The following is a 20674-nucleotide window of genomic DNA, read 5'->3' as shown; positions in this document are numbered from 1 at the left end:
CCTCTGTGCTTTCTACTTCCTTTTGCTATTCCCACAGATATCTCTGTGCTTCCAAAGTCAAGCTCTTCCTCTAGATCACACTGCTTTTAAAAATTCAAAAGAGCTCAGACCTAAGAACCTTGTGACTATATATACCCCAATTCACTAGCCACACAGGTATATACAGTCACCTACCTTCTATGCTGTTTACCCTCCTACAAAATGGGAATTATAGTTGTCCTGTCTATATTAGTGTTATACAGCTTGGATAAGATAAAGTACAGAGTTATTTTAGTACTGAAGCTATAGAAGTACAAAGAATTACTATCTGACATAACACATAAATCTGAAAATATCTAGACAATAATTTTTTTAAATCTTTACTTATTTTCACTTTATTTGGAAGGCAGAGAGATACAGAGACAGAGACAGAGACAGATTCTCCATCTGCTCATTCACTCCCCAGATGCACACAATAGTCAGGGCTGAACCAAACCAAAACCAGGAGGCTGGAAGTAGATCCAAGCTTCCCATGTGGATGATAAGGACCCAAGTACTTGAGCCATCATCTGCTGCCTCCAGGGTACACATTAGTGGGAAGCTGGCCTGGAAGTACAGGTGCCAGAACTCAAACCAGGCACTCTGATGTGGGATGAGGGTGTTCCAAACAATGACTTAACCACTGTGCCAAATGCTCACTCCTAGGCAATAAATATTATAAGGAATTATAGAGAGTAGAAAGGTGAACTGAAAAGGAAATCGGTACCTTCCAAATCAGGAGGAATTTTATTTTATTTATTTATTTATTTTTGCTATGTGGAGAAGAAAGGCCTACAAAGCACTATAAGTTTTAAGTGTAGTGAGTAGAAACAAAAATAATTTAGCTTGGGGCTATTGTTGTGGTATAGTAAGCTAAGCCTCCGCCTGCAGTGCCAACATCCTATATGGTCACTGGTTCATGTCCTAGTTGCTCCTTTGCCGATCCAGCTCTCAGCTATGGCCTGGGAAAGCAGTGGAAGATGGCCCAAGTGCCAAGCTCCTGGCTCCTGGTTTCAGATCAGCCCAGCTCTAGTTGTTGTGGTCATTTGGGGAGTGAATCAGCTGATGGAAGAACTTTCTCTCTGTCTCTCCCTCTGTCTGTAACTCTATCTCTTAAGTAAATAAATAAAATCTTAAAAAAAAATAATTTTGCTTGACTAGGGAATATTACAAAGGACTAGCTTAGCTTCAGTGAGGAATTCAGGATGAGTTCTATCAAACTATAAGCCTTTCAGAGTCCAGAGCTCTTGGAGTCGAATACTTGTTGAATAAATAAACACATTGAGATGTGCTACAAGGTAAGTATGAATAGGCATGGAGTTTAACATCAGGCAGAAGCAGATGGACTCGATCCAGTAACCACAGGAAGCTGCTCTCCGTCCTGAGCAGTAGACTGGCATAGTGAAACTCTTTTAGGAAGATCAAACTGGTGGCACGTGCAGGATGCAGCAGAGGCAGGAACAACTTGGCAAAGAGAGGGATTACAGCAAGGAGGCTGCTGCAGTAATCACCATGGCGGGGAGGAGGGTCTGAGCCAAAGCCATGAGAGAGAAAAGAAAAGAAAGGGCCAATTCAGACACAGCACCAAAAAAAAAAAAAAAAAAAAAAAAAAAAAAAAAAAAAAAGTCCCTAGAAAGATCAGATGAAAGAAAGAGGCAACCCTGGTCCTCCTATTTCATCACCTGTATGACACCCTGCAAGATATTTAACTTTCTGAGTTCCAGTTACCTCATCTTCAAAAAGAAGGAAATAATGCTATCTCACAAATATGCACTAAACAAACTGTAGCTCACGTCTTCATTATTATTGTGAGGGTACATCAATGACGACTTGCACATACTAGGAACTCAAATGTTACAAGAATAAATGGAAGAATGGATGAATGTATGAACAGCTAAATGAATAAGCAGTATGAGCAAGATATGAATAATAATTGAAAACATGAGCAGAATTCAGAAAATGGGAGGGAAAACTAAGCATCCAGGAGAGAGAAAGTCAGTCCTGTTCTCAGGGCTTTTGGGTTGGGGTGGGGTAGGAGGTGAGCAAATGTAACTGTAAACACTAATGTGTGTTTTACTATCTCCTTCAAAAATGAACCTGTGATACTACCAAAACAGATTGTATTATCTCTATCCTATGAATGCGAGAACTGAATCTCAGTAGTAGAAAGGCTTGCCCCAGTCTTAGAACCAAAAAATGGCAGGGGTACATACCTGGCTAGCTGTACAGGCAGGTACTTTTCCCACACTATTACTGGCTCCTAGCCCATACCCTACAGGGCAATCCTGAATTACATTGCCAGAGACAAGACAGACAGTCTGGATTTCTAATCCATTTTTCTCCCCAGTGGTATTAAATACTGCTAAAATATCTAGGAAAATGGGAAGAGGGGAGGGAAAAAAATCTCTGTGGATGACAAGGTTGCTAACAGTCTTGGGGGAAATCTCAGAAAATGACAGGAAAAGAAGCAGATCTGTGAGAATTAAAGAGGAAGAAATGAGGAGGAAAAGCCTCTCTTCCCTTCCTGCCTTGCTTCTCCTGGCATCCAGGGATCCCCAATGCCTTGATCACCTCTTGTCTCACATCACCAAACTCGGACCCTGGGCTAAGTCAACTGTCTGCTTTCCCTGATCCCACTCCTAGCTGGGCTAATTTGAAACCCAGGCAGTCTGACAGTACGGCAAAATTGCACATTTCTGACAGCATTAGAAAGAAGGAAGGTGGATGTAAGTCCCTGAGGAATCAAGAAGAAGGGTCTGCTGACTGATTGGAGAATGGAGGTGAGGGGACTAGAAGCCTGGAAAACTGGATTCCAGACACCCACAGGAAACTAGCAAGATGACACCCACAAGCTTTAGGCTACTAGGTCCTACTCCTCTATCTGCCTTACAGATCTCATACAGATAGGCTTGGATCCTAAATGGACCTCCTTTAGTGCTCCAGCTCCCCGTGATCCCCAGAAATGTCTACAGCCCACTCCCAATCCAAATATAACTCCAGCCTCTTCCCCCAAAGTGCTAGACTCCCCAAGAAATACTCAGGGATGCACAGGCCCACCTCTATGGGCCTACATCTCCAAAAGTCAGGAAGGAAAACTACACAATACACCTCCCTTAGAGGCACTCAGCCCTGTACTTAAGAACTGCAATCCTCCCAGTGGTAGCTGGGGTCCAACTCAGCTGTTTCAATTTCCTCCTGGTTCCTCCCTCTGAATCAACCAGCAAGTTCCTGGCACTAGGACCCTGCAGAAAGGGAATCCTGAGCCTGCGCTCTAAAGAGAGAGATGCACCATTTCACAACTTCAGCAAAAACCAAAGCAGCCAACAAAGCCACAGCCACCTCGGCTGTGCTGGGCTCTGCCTTTTGGGCAGCTCACCGGCCACTCCCCAGAAGTAGATCATTCTGTCCTTTCTCTTTAAACTCACGACATCATCTGATCAGAATGGAAATCAGTCTCTTCAAGCTACCACGCAAAGGCGTATCCATGGCAACCTCAAGAGGAAGGACACAGAGATGATGCTCCAGTGACTGCAGCAGGAAAAGGTAAGTCTGTTTCCCTTCCATCCACGCCATTCCACCATTCTCCCCTTTCACTCAAGACAGGTGTGTACCTTACCTGGCAATCCTCTCTATCACACCAACTCAGAAAACACACAGGTGAGTTCATCATCATTAGTAACCTCATTATTACATAAGGTTATAGGCATGCCTAGTTTCATAACTGAATGGTAGGAAAAATTCTTTTCTGGGCAATGGGGATGGGGACAAGAGCTCTTTTTTTGTTCACTGTCTCAGGTGACATGGTCTCAGGCTGCAAAATCTGACAACTTGCTATCAGTCACTTGTCTTTCTTTTCAGGATGCTGGACAATCACTCAAGGGTTTCAGAGTTTCCCTATGTAGTTGAAAAAAGCTGGCAGCAAAACTGACCCCAGTGCCCTGCCCACCTGTGCCACCACCAGCTCACTTACTAGTATGCTAGGACTCCCTCGCTAGCAGCCCCCGATTCTAGCCCCTCATGGTCCAGAAACCGGGAGTTGGACTTAAATTTCTGCCTTCTCTGATACTCAGGAAAAGGAATCCCATTTCTACAAAGGCAAGAGATTCACTAGACATAAATATTACTAAGCCTAACCAATCCTCCCTGCCTCAATTTCCCCTTCTGTAAAATAGGAATAATAGCAATACCTTTCCAATAAGGCTGTTGTAAAAATCACATGATAATGCCTGAAAAGCATTTAAGAGAGTGCCTGGTATGAAGCACTCAATAAATGTCAGCCATTATTACCATGAGGAAGACGAAGGACAAGCCTGTAGTGCAGGATTTCAGTTCAGAGAATCCTCAAGATTCTTGAAGTTTCTCTCGATTCTGTTCTTTCCCCTTCCTCTGAACAGCTGTTTCACGTTTCCTTTACCACTCTCAAGGCCTTATTTCTGATCAAGCCCCATCCCTCAGCAGATGACCTTGCCAAGATAGAAAACCAGCCTATGAAGTAAAAATTCCTTTGCAAATTCCATCATTGCCTCTTTCTTCCTAAATTCCTTCCTTTCTCCTTCCATTGTTCCTTTTCAAAGAAAATAGTGTCCCCTCCTCTTCAGGGCCACCACTGCCACCCTCCTCTGAGGATCTGAATTAGCAACCACCTTTTCTCTTGGGCTGTCAACTGTACCATTTCTGATGGCTCTCATCCATCTCTAGACCTTGCTATTCTTCTGCAAGTTGTCACAGTCCCTGTGCTTCCTTCTCTGCGCAACCACTCAGAATACACTCTCCCTGTCCTCAGTCCCCATATACTCTTCAAATCATTGCAACCCCACTCCATCCCCAGCACCCACTGCAGCCCTGGTGAACACAAGCTCCTAACTCCCGAACTCCAAGGTGCCTTTTCCAACTTCCTCCTACTCGACCTCCCTATAGCAAGTGAAACTGCTGATCCTCCTCCTGGCAGCGTTCTCCTTCCCCAGCTTCCCAGGTAACGCTCTCGCTGACCTTGTGCACCATTCTTTTACATCTCCTGGGCCACATCTAGCTTTCTATAAGCATGGCTGGGAGAGTACATCCATTCACAACTTCAATGGCAACTTACCACCCGTAGAAGAAATTCACTTCTGAACCTCAGACCCACATCTCTACCTGTCTAAGTGCCAGAGATCCCTCAAGTAGTATACCATGTCCCAAAACACACTCAGTATCTTCCCAGTAAAAAACGTTCTTTGTTCTTCCTTTGCTACTGGCACCACTATCTTCTCAAAATAGAAAATGAATCACCCTCAACAACTCCTTTCTTGTTTTCAACCAGTTAGATTGCATCAGGTTAACTCTGTCTCTGCTGTCTATCTCGAACTTGGCCCACCCCTCCCTCCATCTCCATTGTCCTAATCCTTGGTTGAGCCCTAAACCATGCCTATGTTATTCTAAGAATCTCCCGATGTCCCTGATCCAGGTAAGTTCTCCCCTTTCAGACTAGTTCTATAACCAGCTTCCCAAAGCGCAATCAATGCCACCTTCCTAGAAACCTCCAGTGGCTTCCCTGCCCACAAAACTGAATCTTCTTAGCACTTCATTATGGGCTATTAAAATCCTGGCGTTGTGGCATAGTGGGTTAAGCCTCTACCTGGGACCCTGGCATCCCATATGGGTGCCGTTTCAGGTCCTGTCTGCTCCACTTTCAATCCAGCTCCCTGCTAATGTGCCTAGGAAAGCAGCAGAGAACGGCCTGAGTGCTTGGGCCCCCACACCCATATGGGAGACTCAGATGAAGCTCCTAGCTCCTGGCTTCAGCCTGGCCCTGGTTGTTGTGGCCATTTGGGGAGTGAACCAATGGATGGAAAGTCAGTCTCTCAGTCTCTCTCTCTCTCTCTCTCTCTCTCTCTCTTCTCCTCCCTCCCCCCCCCCTCTGTAACCCTGCCCTCCAAATAAATAAATAAATCTTAAAAATAGAAATCCTGGCCTCATTACCAATCCAGTCTCATCAATAAGCTCTCCTCTGACCCCGAAGTTCTCTTATATTCTAGCCACTTGGATCTATTTCTCCTAATGCCTCTGCAGATGTTGCAAAAGTTACCAGCAGCATTCTTCTCCCTCCTCACCCTTCAAGGCTCAGCTCAGGCATCACTTTCCCCATGAAGATTCTCCTGACTTCTCTATGGAGGGCTGATCATTCCCTCCTGGGCCCTCACACAGCACTTTGGATGTTATCTCCATCACAATACCACATTTTAGTTAAAATATTTTCTCCCTCACCCTTAGCATGAATTACTCTAAGACAAAGAAATCTACTCATTTCAGTATCTAACACAGTGCTCTGTACAGAGAAGGCACTCAATGCTGAATAGAAGCCTGCACCAACACCAGGCTCTAAGGACAGCTTTCCCAGAGAATAGCTCCACCCTTAAGACCACCATCAGGGGGAAAATTCACAGTCATGGTGCACCTGAACACACACACGCCAGTAGATGTGGCTCTTGTCTTTCCAGATCGGAACCTAAGAAACTAAAAAGTACAGAAAGAGTGCCAGGTCCTGTGAAATTTGACAGTGACAATAATTCTCAAGCTCATGTTTCCAGGGTGACAGAACCACAGAGCAGGCTCTAGCTGAAGCACAGATCTTCTGGGAACCCACATCAGTGAGGCTTTGGGAGCAGCAAGGGCCCACGCTCTGCTGCAGTGAAGCCCTTAGGAGATGTGAGGGAGGCTGGGGAGGTCTGTCCATCAGCTGGTACCAGCCTGAATTTCAAGAGTGACAGAAAGCCAGAGTCAAATTCTTCAAGATGGCAAGGACCTTAGCATAGACTTGAATCAGGCAGTCTCTCAGCTCTTCTCTCTTCAGGGGATGCTGATGACCCAGCTCCCACATCCTTTGGTGAGATATCTCAAGTGCCCCCAGCACTACCTAGTTGCTGAAGACAAGCCAAGTAACCTGGCAATCATCTACTCCAATCCCTCCCAACTTGTGACTCCAGGCAGCCACTAGCATTGATACAGCAAAACCTAGAGTCGTATTTGTCAATGGTACTATGATCCTCCCAACTATTCTGCCTCCTCCTTAACCACATCTCCTTCGTACTGCAACACCCAGTCAGGCCCAATTTATCAAGTCTTTTCAGTGCTGCCTCTTGCAGCCTTCCTTTCTCCTCCATTGTCACCGTCATCACTTTGGTCATCACTTTGGTCTGCCTTTTAATAGTTTTGAAAATTAAGGCACATCTTCACTCTCTTCGGTGCTTCATCTTTAAAATATGGTAACAGCTACTCTGTCTACCTCACAGGGTCATTAAATCAAATGAGATCACACCTGTGCAAAGTTCTGTAATCTGCAAAGTTGGATATAAATACAAGGCATTACTGTTGTCACCAACCTAAGTCCTCTATTACTGACATATGAAGCTGAGTTTGTCCCCTTTCCTACTTCCAAGCACCTTGTACACTGCAAATATATCCTCTAAAGGTAAGCATACCCTCTAAAATACTGCTGTTCATACACTCATCTGCCTAACATCTTTTACTGGCATCTCACTTCTTGCTGTAATCTAACCAGCCTGGATCTGACACAGGTAGTCTCAGCTCTGCACTACTGTCAGCTTAGGATGCCTTCCCCAAGCCTTCAAAGTCCAGCTAAAGCTCTAGCACATTTCGTGCAGAACAAAGACAAATTTAAAAAAAAGAAATTTCCTAAACATGATTTTGGAGAGTGTGGTAAGAACAGCTGCCATCGGATACAGTAAGAGTCGAGTTTTTAAAGAGGGATTACACTTCTTGTCTTCTTATTTCATTCTAAGAGATAACCTAGGACCAACAGGAGGGAAGGGACAGAGATGTATTTCAGCAACATAAAGACCTTCCTTATTGAGCTATCCCAAGAATAAAACAACATGCTGAATATATGGTTAATTCCACATTACTGGAAATGTTCAAGACAAACTGCAAAATTTACCAAGGTGACAAGAATATTTTGTAAATGGAACTGAGCCATCACAAGCATAGCTGGACTAGACTCCCAGCACCGTGGATCTTGTCTAGTCCTGACTCTCACTAGACAGGTGAAGGGACTCACCGGGGGCTGCAAGCAGTTTGTTCTGGAGAAGAGGGAGAACACCCTCTCTTTCGACCCAGTGGTCTACACCCGTGCTACGACGAGTGCGGTCCATGGGGCCAGCAGCATTAGCATCACCTGAGAACTTGTCAGAGCTGCGGAGTCGACACCTGTCTTTTAACAGGACCCTACTCAACATATGCACCGTTAAAATTCGAAAAGCACTGACCCTCACTGTCCCTTCCAAACCTCGAGTTTCTAATTCTGGAACCGTGCTTCTCAAACTGCTCCAGATGTTAAACAGAGGCACAAGCCCGGAAGGGCAGTGTTAACAGGAAGATTTGGAAAACTCCCCATGCCTGCTCTCAGTTGATTTATGGTAAGCACCATTAGCATAGTGAAGGCTCTGAAATACTCTGCAGGGCAGAAAACTTTAACCACAAATTTTCCAAGCATATTTGAGTGCAAAATGTCTCTCTCAAAAATAAAGCTCAGCATCTCTTCTGACATCCCACAGCTCAGGCTGCACAGCAACACACGGTCAAGAGTGTCGCACGGTTCCTGTCACTGTCGGTACCGGCACCGCGGGCTTGCTCCGCGCAGTCAATGAGGGTAAGTTGCTAAGTCGCGGCCCCCTGACAACGGGCAGAGCTCCCTGTCCTTGCGAGCCGGCGGCGGCCGCGCCTCAAGACCCGGGATGCGCAGCACCGCTGCTCCAGGGTCCCCTTCCCAGCTCGGGCGGACCCAGGACGGGAAGGACTCACACCCCAAGCACTCATCCAGATCCCCAGCTTAAATCAGTCCTCTGGGATTGCTTTTCGTGTGACACGTTTCTCCACAAGCGCCCACACAGAGCCTGCGGCTCTGAGCGGGTTCAGGGGTGCAGCGGACGCTCCCAGCAAAGGGGGGGGGGGGGTTGCAGTTCTGGAGGGACGCGGAGGCGCAGTCACTCTGACTCCGGCAGAACAGTGTCAGGTGGAAGAGCTCAAGTGGGTGGGGGGAGGCTGGGCTCAAACACTCGGGGGGAGCCCCCCCAGACCGGGGCGAACGCCCACCCCTTCCGCGGCCCAGCCCCGTCAGCCCCCGCCCCGCACATCGAGCGCCATGCTGCGCCCTAAGCCAGTGACGAGCTCCCGGCCCACCGCCCGCAACCTCGTAAACACTTGGGGGCGGCGGAGCAGACGGTTGGCAGGGTCGCCGCCTCCGTACCTGTCCTGTCAGGGGCTCCGCGCCCGGCTCGGGCCACACCGGCGACCGACGCCCAAGACCCTGCGGGGCGCGCCCCGCCCTCATGGGCTGCCCGACGCGCCGCCTGACCCCTCCAGTACCTCCCCAGAGCCCCCCACCCCTCGGGCCCAGAGGCACTCTGGGTCCGGGGTGCACGGTACTCTTTACTGCAGTCCCAACCGGACTGACAACTCCGCACCGAGCACTGTCGCGATCACATCGATCAGGCACAAAACTGGACACCTGGGGCGTGATGTGCGCATGCGTATTGTGCCTGGGAGGCCTATTTAGGCGCATAAAGGAGAGGATCGTCGTGGCGAACGCCCTCTGTCGGAGCAGAGGAGACAGCGCAGAGGAGCTGGAAGTGCAAGCTTCTGAGTGCTAATTAAAACAGGAGTGATAAATCATATCTTGTCGGTTAGCTTGGGAAAAAAATAAATTTTGATGCTACTCAGTGTTATACATCATGTGCAGATACATTCTAATATGCTTGTAATGAAGATGTAAAATAACACAAATTGGCCGGCGCCGTGGCTCAATAGGCTAATCCTCCACCTTGCGGCGCCGGCACACCGGGTTCTAGTCCCGGTCGGGGCGCCGGATTCTGTCCCGGTTGCCCCTCTTCCAGGCCAGCTCTCTGCTATGGCCAGGGAGTGCAGTGGAGGATGGCCCAGGTGCTTGGGCCCTGCACCCCATGGGAGACCAGGAAAAGCACCTGGATCCTGGCTCCTGCCATCGGATCAGCGCGGTGCGCCGGCTGCAGCGGCGGCCATTGGAGGGTGAACCAACGGCAAAGGAAGACCTTTCTCTCTCTGTCTCTCTCTCTCACTGTCCACTCTGCCTGTCAAAAAAAAAAAAAAAAAAAAAAAAAAAAAAAAAAAAAATAACACAAATTTATATAATGCCATTTTGGCTTTTTTATATTAAAAGAAACATTGAACAATAAACTTCTTGACCCAATGTACCTTCTTCCAAAAATGAAGCCTTAAAAAACGGATCACGTGGGGCCGGCGGCGAAGCGGATTAAAGCCCCAGCCTACAGTACTGGCATCCATGTGGGCGCCAGTTTGAGTCCCAGCTGCTCCACTTCTGATCCAGCTCCTTGCTAACGTGCCTTGGAAAAGCAACAGAAGATGGCCAAAGTGTCTGGGCCCCTGCCATTCACATGAGATACCCAGAAGAAGCTGCTGGCTTCGGATTTGCTCAGCTCTGGCTGTTTCGGCCATTTGGGGAGTGAACCAGCAGATGGAAGACCTCTTTCTCTCTCTGTTCTACCTCTCTCTCTGTAACTCTTTCAAATAAATAAATTAAAAAAAAAAAAAAACAGATCATGTGTACCAAGATATTTGCACAAGGATGTTGAGAGAGGCAGAATTTTATAAGCATAGTTTCAAATTCTTCACTGCAACTTACTAGCTGTGTGAGACTTGGAGCTGGTTACTTAAACCTCTCTGTGCCTCTGTTCTTCGGTTGTAAAATGACAATGTTAATGACAATATCTGTCTCACTGGGTTATCAGGAACATTGAGTGAATCCATGTAAACAGCCTGAAATACAACCATACAATGCTTCTAATGTTTACCTCAGTTAATCTCAAATTGAAAACAATCTGAAAAAATCCATTAAATTGATGGGAGGATGAGGGGGTTAAGAGGTAGGAGGGATGAATTGGGCACCCTCTCCATTATTTCTGTCTTTTCCCCATTTTATCTTCTAAATATTTCTAATGGTATTCAGAATATGTATTTGCATGGCTCAAAAATCAATGGGGCTGGAGTTGTGGTGCAGCAGTTTAAGCTGCTGTCTGCAGCATGGTGTCCTACATGGGCACCAGTTGGAGTCCCACCTGCTCCATTTCAGATCCAGCCCTGCTAACGTGCCTGAGAAAGCATCAGAAGATGGCCCAAGCACTTGGGCCCCTGCACCCACATGGGAGACCTGGAAGAAGCTCCTGGCTCCTGGCTTTGGCCTGGTCCAGCCCTTGCTGTTGGAGTCACTTGGGAAATGAACTAGCAGATGGAAAATTCTCTCTCTCTCTCTCTCTCTCTCTCTCTCTTTCTTTCTTTCTCTCTTTCTCTCTCCCACTCTCCCTCTCTCCCTCTCTCTGTAACTCAGACTTTCAAATAAATAAAAATTTGGGGACCAGCGCTTGTGGTGTAGGAGGTAAAGCCACTGCCATCGGTGCCAGCATCCTATATAGGCACCAGTTTGTGTCCGGCTGCTTCTCTTCCAATACAGCTCTCTGCCATGGCCTGGGAAACCAGTGGAAGATGGCCCAAGTGCTTGGGCCCCTGCACCTGCGTGGGAGACCTGAAAGAAGCTCCCAGCTCCTGGCTTCGGATTGGCCTTGCTCTGGCCGTTGCTGCCATTTGGGGAGTGAACCAGTGGAAGGAAGACCTGTCTCTCTCTGCCTCTACCTCTCTGTACCTCTGCCTTTCAAATAAATAAATAAATAAATGTTTAATAAATAAATAAATAAATAACAATTTTTTTAAGAACTCAAAAGAGAGGTTGGCCTTTGGTGCAGCAGTTAAGACACTGACTGGGACCCTGGGGTCCCCTACAGAGTGCCTGGGTTGAGTCCCAGCTTCTCTGCTTCCATTCCAGCTTTCTGCTAATGTGCACCCTGGAAGGCAGCAGATGATGCCAAGTAGTTGGGTCACTGCCACCCATGTGGGAGACCTGAATGGAGTTCCTGGCACCTGGCTTTGGTTTCACCCATCCCTGGCTGTTGCAGGCATTTGGGGAGTTAACTAGCAAATGGAAGACATCTCTCTCTCTCTCTCTCTCTCTCTCTCTCTCTCTCTGGTAAAATAAAAATAAATAATTTTTCAATCAAAAGAACACAAAATAGTATGCACTAAGAAGCCTCCTAAACCCTTGTTCCCTCCATTCCATGCTCTTCACCTGCTACAGGTACCCCTTGTTATTAGTTTCATATTTATTTTCTCAGTGTCTAAGCAAACACAGGTGCATATGAATCCATAAACTTACTCCTCCGCTTTCTTATGCAAAAGATAGCATACTATGTATACTTGCACTTTGCTTTCCTCACTTAAGGTATCTTGAAGATCTTTCTTTTTTTTAAGATTTATTTTATTTATTTGAAAGAAAGAGTTACAGAGAGAGATAGAGACAAAGAGAGAGGTCTTCATCTACTGGTTCACTCTCCAGATGGCAGCAATGGCCGGAGCCAGGAGCTTCTTCCGGGTCTCCCACGTGGGTGCAGGGGCCCAAGGCCTTGGGCCATCTTCTACTGCTTTCCCAGGCCATAGCAGAGAGCTGGATCAGAAGAGGAGCAGCCGGGACTAGAACCAGAGCCCATATGGGATGCCGGCGCTTCAGGCCAGGACGTTAACCCGCTGTGCCACAGCGCCAGCCCCTTGAAGATCTTTCTAACTCAGTGCATTAGAGATGGTCTTCATTCATTATTCCAGTTGTACAGTAGTCTACTGCACAGGTACAGGCGATTTATTAACCAGTTTCTACTTATTTTCTTTCCCCTCTTGATGGTACAATGTTGCAGTGAATCGCTGTGTACACGGGATTTTCCATAAGAGAGCCATCATAGCTGTAGGATGCAACTGGCTCAAATAACAAATGCATCTATAACTTTAGTAGCAACAGCTTCTATTCTCTTTTTTATCAAAGAGAAATGGCATTAAAATAGCTTTAAAGATCTTAAAAGGCACTTACACACATATCTGTTATTGTGATAAAACACTTAAAATTTACCACTTCAGGCCGGCGTGGCGGCTCACTAGGCTAATCCTCCGCCTGCGGCGCCGGCACACTGGGTTCTAGTCCTGGTCGGGGCGCTGGATTCTGTCCCGGTTGCCCTTCTTCCAGGCCAGCTCTCTGCTGTGGCCAGGGAGTGCAGTGGAGGATGGCCCAAGTGCTTGGGCCCTGCACCTGCATGGGAGACCAGGAAAAGCACCTGGCTTCTGGCTTCGGATCAGCGCGGTGCGCCGGCCGCAGCGCACCAGCCGCAGCGGCCATTGGAGGGTGAACCAACGGCAAAAAAGGAAGACCTTTCTCTCTGTCTCTCTCTCACTGTCCACTCTGCCTGTCAAAAATAAAAAATTAAAAATTAAAAAAAAAATTACCACTTCAATTACTTCTAAGTGTACAGTCAGGGGTATGAAGTACATTCACACTGTTGTGCAACCATTGCCACTATCCATTTTTAGAATTTTTTAAAAGATTTACTTATTTATTTGGGAGGCAGAGTTACAGAGAGAGTGGGAGAGGCAGAGAGAGAGAAAGGTCTTCTGTCTGCTGGTTCACTCCCAAATGGCTGCAACAGCTGGAGTTGGGCCAATTTGACCAGGAGCTTCTTCCAGGTCTTTAATGTGGGTCCAGGGACCAAGCACCTGTCCATCTTCCACTGCCTTCCCAGGCCATCAACAGGGGGCTGGATAGGAAATGGAACAGCCAGGACACGAACGAACATACTGCACCACAGCGCCAGCTATACTAAAAATCTGTACCCAATAAACAATAACTTTCCATTCTCCCTTCCCCCTACATCCTAGTAATCACCATTCTACTTTCTGTCTCTATGAATTTGAATTTTTTAGAGATTCATTTGTTTGAAAGGCAGAGTATCACAGAGAGAGGAAAAAACAGAGAGGGAAAGATCTTATCTTTGCTGGTTCACTACCCAAATGGCCACAATGGCAGGGCTGGGCCAGGCCAAAACCAGGAACCAGGAGCTTCATCCGAGTCTCCCACGTTGGTGGCAGGGAACCTTAGGACTTGGGCCATCCTCTGCTGCTTTCCCAGGCACATTAGCAGGGAGCTGGACTAGAAGTGGAGCAGCTGGGACTCCAACCAGTGGCCATATGGCCTGCCAGCATTGTAGGTGGTGGCTTAACCTGTTATGCAACAGGTCCAAAGACTTAACTAAGTATTTGAAATCCAGAGTGTATTTTGTTTTAAAAAAAAATTTATTTATTATATTTTCATTTTATTTGAAAGGCAGAGAGACAAAGACAGCTGGAGAGAGTCAGGGGTGGGCCAGGCAGAATCTTGGAGCCTAGAATTCAATGTGTGTCCCCCATGTGGGTGGCAGGAACCCAAGTACTTGAATCACCACCTGCTGCCTCTCAGGGTGTGCATGTGCAGGGAGCTGAAATTGAAAGTGGAGCTGGGGGGCCGGCACTGTGGCGTGATGGGCTGAGCCTCTGCCTGCAGTACCGGCATCCCATATGGGTGCCGGTTCGTGTCCCAGATGCTCCTCTTCTATGCTCTCTGCTATGACCTGGGAAAGCAGTGGAGGATGGTCCAAGTCCTTGGGCCCCTGCACCCTCATGGGAGACCTGGAGGAAGCTCCTGGCTCCTGGCTTTGGATCAGCCCAGCTCTGGCTGTTGTGGCCATCTGGGGAGTGAACCAGCAGATGGAAGACTTCTCTCTGTCTCTCCTTCTCTCTGTCTGTAACTCTACCTCTCAAATAAATAAATAATATCTTAAAGAAAGAAAGAGAACGAAAGAGAGAGAGAGAGAGAGAGGAAGGAAGGAAGGAAGGAAGGAAGGAAGGAAGGAAGGAAGGAAGGAAGGAAGGAAGGAAGGAAGGAAGAGTGGGGCTCGACCAGGCACTTTGATACAGGATGCAGGCATCTCAGCTTGTGTCCTAACCACTTCGCCATCATTTGCCCCTCCAGGACATATTTTGCACTTGCAGACCATCTCTATTCAGACACTATGTTTTTGTTGGGGATACTTGATATGGTTCAGATTTCATAAGACTTATGGTTGAAAAACTACATGCACATGTGCTACTTGTTTCAGATTGTACAAGTTTTCCAAAAACTGAATTGAATAGCCATTTTTAAACTTACAGTTAACATGATCAAAATTAAGTAAAATTTAAGATTTAGTTCCATGGTCACATTGCTCATATTTCAAATGCTTGGTAGCCCCATGTGGCCAGCAGCTCCCCTATCAGGCAATGCAGAGGCAGCTTCAATCCTTCCTCTCCCTGCTCTGTTAGGCTTTCAGGAGAGGGTGTGGCCCTTCAAGAGAGTCCTTAATGTATTTTCTTTTTTTTTAAGATTTTTTTTATTTATTTGAAAGTCACAGTTACACAGAGAGAGAACAAGAGGCAGGGAGAGAGAAAGATCTTCCATCTGATGGTTCACTCCCCAATTGACTGCAACGGCCTGGCTGCGCTGATCCAAAGCCAGGAGCCAGGAGCTTCTCCCAGTCTCCCATGTGGGTGCAGGGACCCAAGGACTTGGGCCATCCTCTACTGCTTTCCCAGGCCACAGCAGAGAGCTAGATCGGAAGTGGAGCAGCCAGGACCCATGTGGGATGCTGGTACTGCCAGCGGCAGCTTTACCCGCTACTCCACAGCGCCGGCCCCATCCCTTAATGTATTTTCATCATGGCCTAACTTGTTGTCACACACTGACAGAGCAAGGAGAGCCACACCTGCTGTGCCCCATTCCTCTAAGGAAGGGTCAGAGGATGGTCCCCTCAGGAGATCTGGAAGACTCGGTTATAAGAAGAATCCATAATGTAGACTAAGCCACAACAACCATGAAAAGCTACTCTTACAGGGGCCCATCAGACCACTAGGTTCTGTTGTAAAATCATGGAGAAAACTTTCATTTTGTTAAAAACACAGACTCTTGAAAAGAAGGCAAGGGACAGGGGTGGTACAGTGGAATAAGCTGCTGCTGGGGACACCGCATCCCACATCTGAGTGCCTGGGAAGGAATCCCACTTCGCCTTCTGACACAGCTTCTTTTTTTTATTTTTTAAGCTTTTATTTATTTATTTGAAAGACAGAATTATAGAGAGAGAGAGAGAGAGAAATCGCCCATCCTCTGGTTCACTCCCCAAATGACCACAACAGCCAGGGCTGGGCCAGGCTGAAACCAGCAACCAGGAACTTCCTCCAGGTCTCCACATGGATGCCATGGCCCAAACACTTGGGTCATCTTCTGCTTTCTCAGGCATATTATCAGGGAGCTGGATGGTAAGTGGAGCAGCCACGGCACTGTGTCGAAGGCAGCAGCTTTGCCTGCTATACCACAATCTGTGCCCCCCAACTTCCTTTTAATGCACACCCTGTGAGGCAGAAAGTATGTGGGTCCCTGCCGTCCATGTGGAAGACCTGGATGAAACTCCTGGCTCTGGATTCTGTCTGTCCCAGCTTCTCCCCATTGCTGCCATTTGGGGAGTGAATCAGTGAATGGAAGGTTCTCTCTTTCTCTCTCCCCCCTCTCTCTGTAACTCTGCCTTTCAAATAAATAATTTTTTTTAAAAAAGATAGGATCCCAGCAGCTTATCTAAAATCAAAAATAGAAAGCTTTCAATTATCTCTAATTTTAATCAACATTGTATTTTAGGCCATAGAGCAGTGAAACCAGGAAAATATAGGGCATAATATTAGAAAGCAAGAAATAAAACTTTCATTTTTCGATGATAGGATGACTATATAGGAAACATCAAAATAATATGAAAATGACTAGAATTTATCTAGAAGAATTTGTCAAGGTGGCTGGATATAAAGTCAATATGCAAAAACAATTGTTTTTTTTTTTCAGGTTTATTTATTTTTTTAAAAGGCAGAGTTACAGAGAGAGGGAGAGATGGGGAGAGAGAGATCTTCCATCCACTGGTTCACTCCCCAAATGGATGCAAAAGCCATAGCTGGACCAGTCTGAAGACATGAGCCTGGAGCCAATCCAGGTTTCCCATGTGGGTTCAGGATTAGTGCAGCTCCAACCATTGCAGCCATCTGGAGAGTGAACCAGCGGATGGAAGATCTCTCTCTCTCTCTCTCTCTCTGCATCTCTGTAACTCTGTCTTTCAAATAAAATAAATAAATCTAAAAAGAAAAAAAGAAATGCTTCATGACCTCTATGGATGTAACACCAGCGTCCACAGAGGTCACAGCCACACCTTAGAGAGTGTGACACAGGTGTGGGGAGAGAAAGGGTTAAGTGTGGTTCTAACAGTAGAGGGAAGAGTCCTACCAAGTATGTTGGTGGCGGTCCTGGGGACATCAGTGTTCCACAGCTTTCGTTAATGGTGACACCCAAACCAGTGAGGAAGGGTAGGTATTGGAAAGTGTGGGGTAAACTTTAGGAGGAAGATGATGGATGGTGTTGGGATGGGAAAATACTGGGCGGAAAGGAGGTTGTCAATGATGAGAGCGGGAAACAATTGAAAAGGAGACACAAAGACAGGGTTGACAAAAATTTAGGATGTGTGGGTGATAAATGGAGGGGATGCTGGGAGTACATTAAGGCCAGGACGTGTTGGGAGGAGTTGTGAAACGCTGGAGGTGGTGATGGGGGCAGAGGGGTAAGGAGTTTCAGAGGCAGTTACCGGCTCCTTGGAGGTGCCGGCAAGCTCCCTAGCAAATGAAGTCAGGGACAGTTTGCTGCAACTGTAGCTCTGGCTGAAGGTCAAAGGCCCTCTAGCCGGTAAGGAGCTCTTCATCAGTCTGCCAGTGTAGCTGCTGAAAGGAAGACACATTCACCTACAGGGCTCACCCTGCCTTCTGCAGGGCCCATGGGTGCAGAGAGGACCAGAGTTCAATCCAAGTCCTGGGCTAACTCCCTCGCTCACTGCTCCAAGACCATGGCCCACCCAGGGCTTCCTGAGCTGGGCAGTGGCCCCCCGCTCCCCACCCCCCACCCTGTGCTAGGCACAGGAGAGCTTCATGTGAACGAAGCCTGAACTTTCATCAGCTGCTTTCCTTTTTTAGTGTTTGGAGTTTTCGCTCTGCTTTTGGAGCTAATTTAAATGATCCTTGTGTATTTGTTTTGTCTCACTGATGCTCAGATGGGGAAAGAGAGGTTGGAAACACTGTGAGAGCTACCTTTCAAGTATTCATTCATTCATTCATTCACTCACTCACTCACAAATGTTTATTAGGCAGTCAGGATGTGGCAGACATTAACATGGGTCCTGAACACATAGGGGTTCTATAGTTGAGGGAAATGTGTTGTACAGATACTTAAGAAAGTATTTGAAAAAAAAAAAAAAACAAACCTAAATTATGGGGTTAGCGTTGTGGTATAGTGGGTTAAGCTGAAGCCTATAATGCTGGTATTCCAATGGGCACCAATTCAAGACCCAGCTGCTCCACTTCCAATCTTGCTCCCTGCTAATGTGCCAGGGAAAGCAACAGAAAATAGTCCAAGTGCTTGGGCCCCTGCACCCATGTGGGAGACCCAGAAGAAGCTCCTGGCTACTGGCTTTGGTTTGGCACAGCCCTGGCCATTGAGCCCCTCCCCTCCAACTCCTGTAACACTGCCTTTCAAATAGATTAAAAAATAAAATAAAAAAACTAAATTAGGGGCTGGCATTGTGAAACAGCACATTAAGCAACTACCTGTAATGCTGGCATTACATCTCAGTTAGGGTCTCCCATGTGGGTGTCAGGGACTCAAGCGCTTTAGCCATCACCAGCTGCCTCCCAGGGTGTCCATTAGCAAGAAGCTGGAATCAGGCATGAAACCAAGACTGAAACACAGGCACTCTGATATGGGATGAGAGCATTCCAAGTGGTGACTTAACAGCTACACCAGTCACTGGCCTCAAGAAATTGTTCTTAAAGAGAAAAAACGGACTCCAAATTTGCAGACAAGTGATATAAAGAAAAGAGGCTCCTTGCCTGATAGGAAAGACTAATTCCCATAGGGCCCTATCAGGGAAGTCACAGACATGTGTACAGGGCACCTGAGAGGTAGTTGGAGGAGGCGCAGGGGAAGGGCGGGGGTTGGGGAGCAAGGCAGATAGGGAGCATATCAGAGACGATATCTGTGTTGAGTCTTGGAAATGAACTAAAATTAACTAGGCCAAGAGGGTGGGAAAGAATTTTCCAGTTAGAACCACAGGAGCAAAAGCAAAAACACAGAGGGATAAAACAGAACAGAGTCCAAGAGCTAAGATTGGCTGGCTGGAGACTTGGGTGTGGATTGAGGGAGGGGAAAAAGGTACGATTCTCAGTCTTCAGGGGGCCTTGGACATGTGGAGAGAAGGGCTTGGGATTTATCTTCTAAGGACAGGTACCTTCAAAGGATTTTAGACAAGAAAGAGATGTGGTGAAAAGTGAACTTCTAAAAGCAGCAGTACAGGGCTGACGTTGTGGTATAGCAGGTTAGGCCACTACCTGCAGTGTTGGCATCCCATATGGTCACCGATTGGAGTTCTGGCTTCTCCGCTTCTGATTCAGCTCCCTGCTTCTGTGCCTCAGAAAGCTTCAGAGGATGGTCCAAGTACTTGGGCCCCTGCACCATGTAGGAGACCTGGAAGTTGCTCCTAGCTCCTGGCTTCAGCTTGGCCCAAGCCATCATCTCTCTCTCTCTCTCTCTCTCTCTCTCTCTCTCTCTCTCTCTAACTCTGCCTTTCAGATGATAAAATAAATCTTAAAAAAAAAATAAAAGTGGCAGTGGGGAGAACACATGAGAGAAAGGGACATAGGAGAGAAGACAGTATAAGAAATATTAGTAAACAAAGTGTGGGCAGTGGTGTGATATGCTACAATTTGGGAAAAGGGGAAAAACATCCATACATGCAAATGCAAAGTCCTGTCTTTCTCTCTGATGGTTTTTTAGTTGGGCTAATTTAATTGGCCACTGAAGGATACACAGGACCCTGGCAGCAGTAGTTGCCTCCCAGGAGAGGAGTACGTTGTTTATGGACAAAAGGAGTAAGAGACAGTCTTTAAAAAACAAAACAAAACAAAAAACAACAAAACAAAAAAAAAACTCTGCACTTTTTTATACACCTTCAAGTTTGTGCTTTAGATGTGTGTTGTCTGACCTAAAAAACGCTTTTCTTTCTAAAAGGCTATTACAAAATTCAGGGGAAATTTCAGGGACAGTGTGCCTTGCACCACCAACCCCCCACCCCAACACACACCCTCCAGAAGAGCCCAAAGCTTCTATATCAGAAAAGGAGATGGACCCAAGGCCCCAGGGTATTGTCTACAACCCTGTGGACCTTGAACTCTATAAGAGCAGGGACTCGGTCTGCTTGCTTTCTCTGTAGGGCCTCATACTCCTGTCCCCAAGAAGCTTTGACAGTGACGATTGACTACAGGTTTGACAAGAACTGGGGGCTCGGAAGGGAGGCTGGGTGCTCGTATGGGCAGCTTGTTTTTCAGGCTGACTGATTCTGTTACCATTTGGTCTCCTAATCCTGACTTGTTCCATCTGGGTTCCCCTGCTGTGTGATGCAAATCACCCTTTAGCAAGCAGGTAGGTGCCAGCAGCTAACAGGTATCACGGGAGACAGTGAGTCACCAGGTGGCACAGAAGGTGAGCATCCATCTTCCTTACTTTGGAGTGGATTTGTGAGCAGAAAGGACCCAAGTGGTAGCAAAGGTGAGATTGAGACTGTTTAGGGTAAGTGTTCTGGGGGCTTGGGAGAAG

General features: G+C 47.0%; 2 protein-coding genes across 11 annotated transcripts in view; one reads left to right on the top strand and one right to left on the bottom strand.

Annotated features, from left to right (window-relative positions):
- Window positions 1–9516, bottom strand: part of DCTN1 (dynactin subunit 1) — a 30480-nt gene extending 20964 nt beyond the window's left edge. For 8 of the 10 annotated variants that reach the window (XM_051837114.2, XM_051837118.2, XM_051837125.2 and 5 more), the window contains exon 1: window positions 9260–9412. In XM_051837114.2, the coding sequence (XP_051693074.1) occupies window positions 9260–9343 (84 nt within the window). In that variant the 5' untranslated portion in view covers window positions 9344–9412. Of the gene's footprint in view, window positions 1–9259 lie in introns of all 10 variants that reach the window. The other 2 variants (XM_051837155.2, XM_051837165.2) reach the window with 1 other exon arrangement.
- Window positions 3318–20674, top strand: part of WDR54 (WD repeat domain 54) — a 30627-nt gene continuing 13270 nt past the window's right edge. Inside the window, exons 1-2 of the mRNA XM_070068897.1 lie at window positions 3318–3561; window positions 8568–8662. The gene's annotated coding sequence lies outside the window, so the exon portion shown is untranslated. The remainder of the gene's footprint in view (window positions 3562–8567; window positions 8663–20674) is intronic.

The sequence above is a fragment of the Oryctolagus cuniculus genome, chromosome 2 (assembly GCF_964237555.1).
Source record: "Oryctolagus cuniculus chromosome 2, mOryCun1.1, whole genome shotgun sequence".
NCBI classification, from domain to species: domain Eukaryota; kingdom Metazoa; phylum Chordata; class Mammalia; order Lagomorpha; family Leporidae; genus Oryctolagus; species Oryctolagus cuniculus.
The sequence above is the reverse complement of the archived record's forward strand: the minus strand, read 5'-3'. Positions and strand labels throughout refer to the sequence as shown.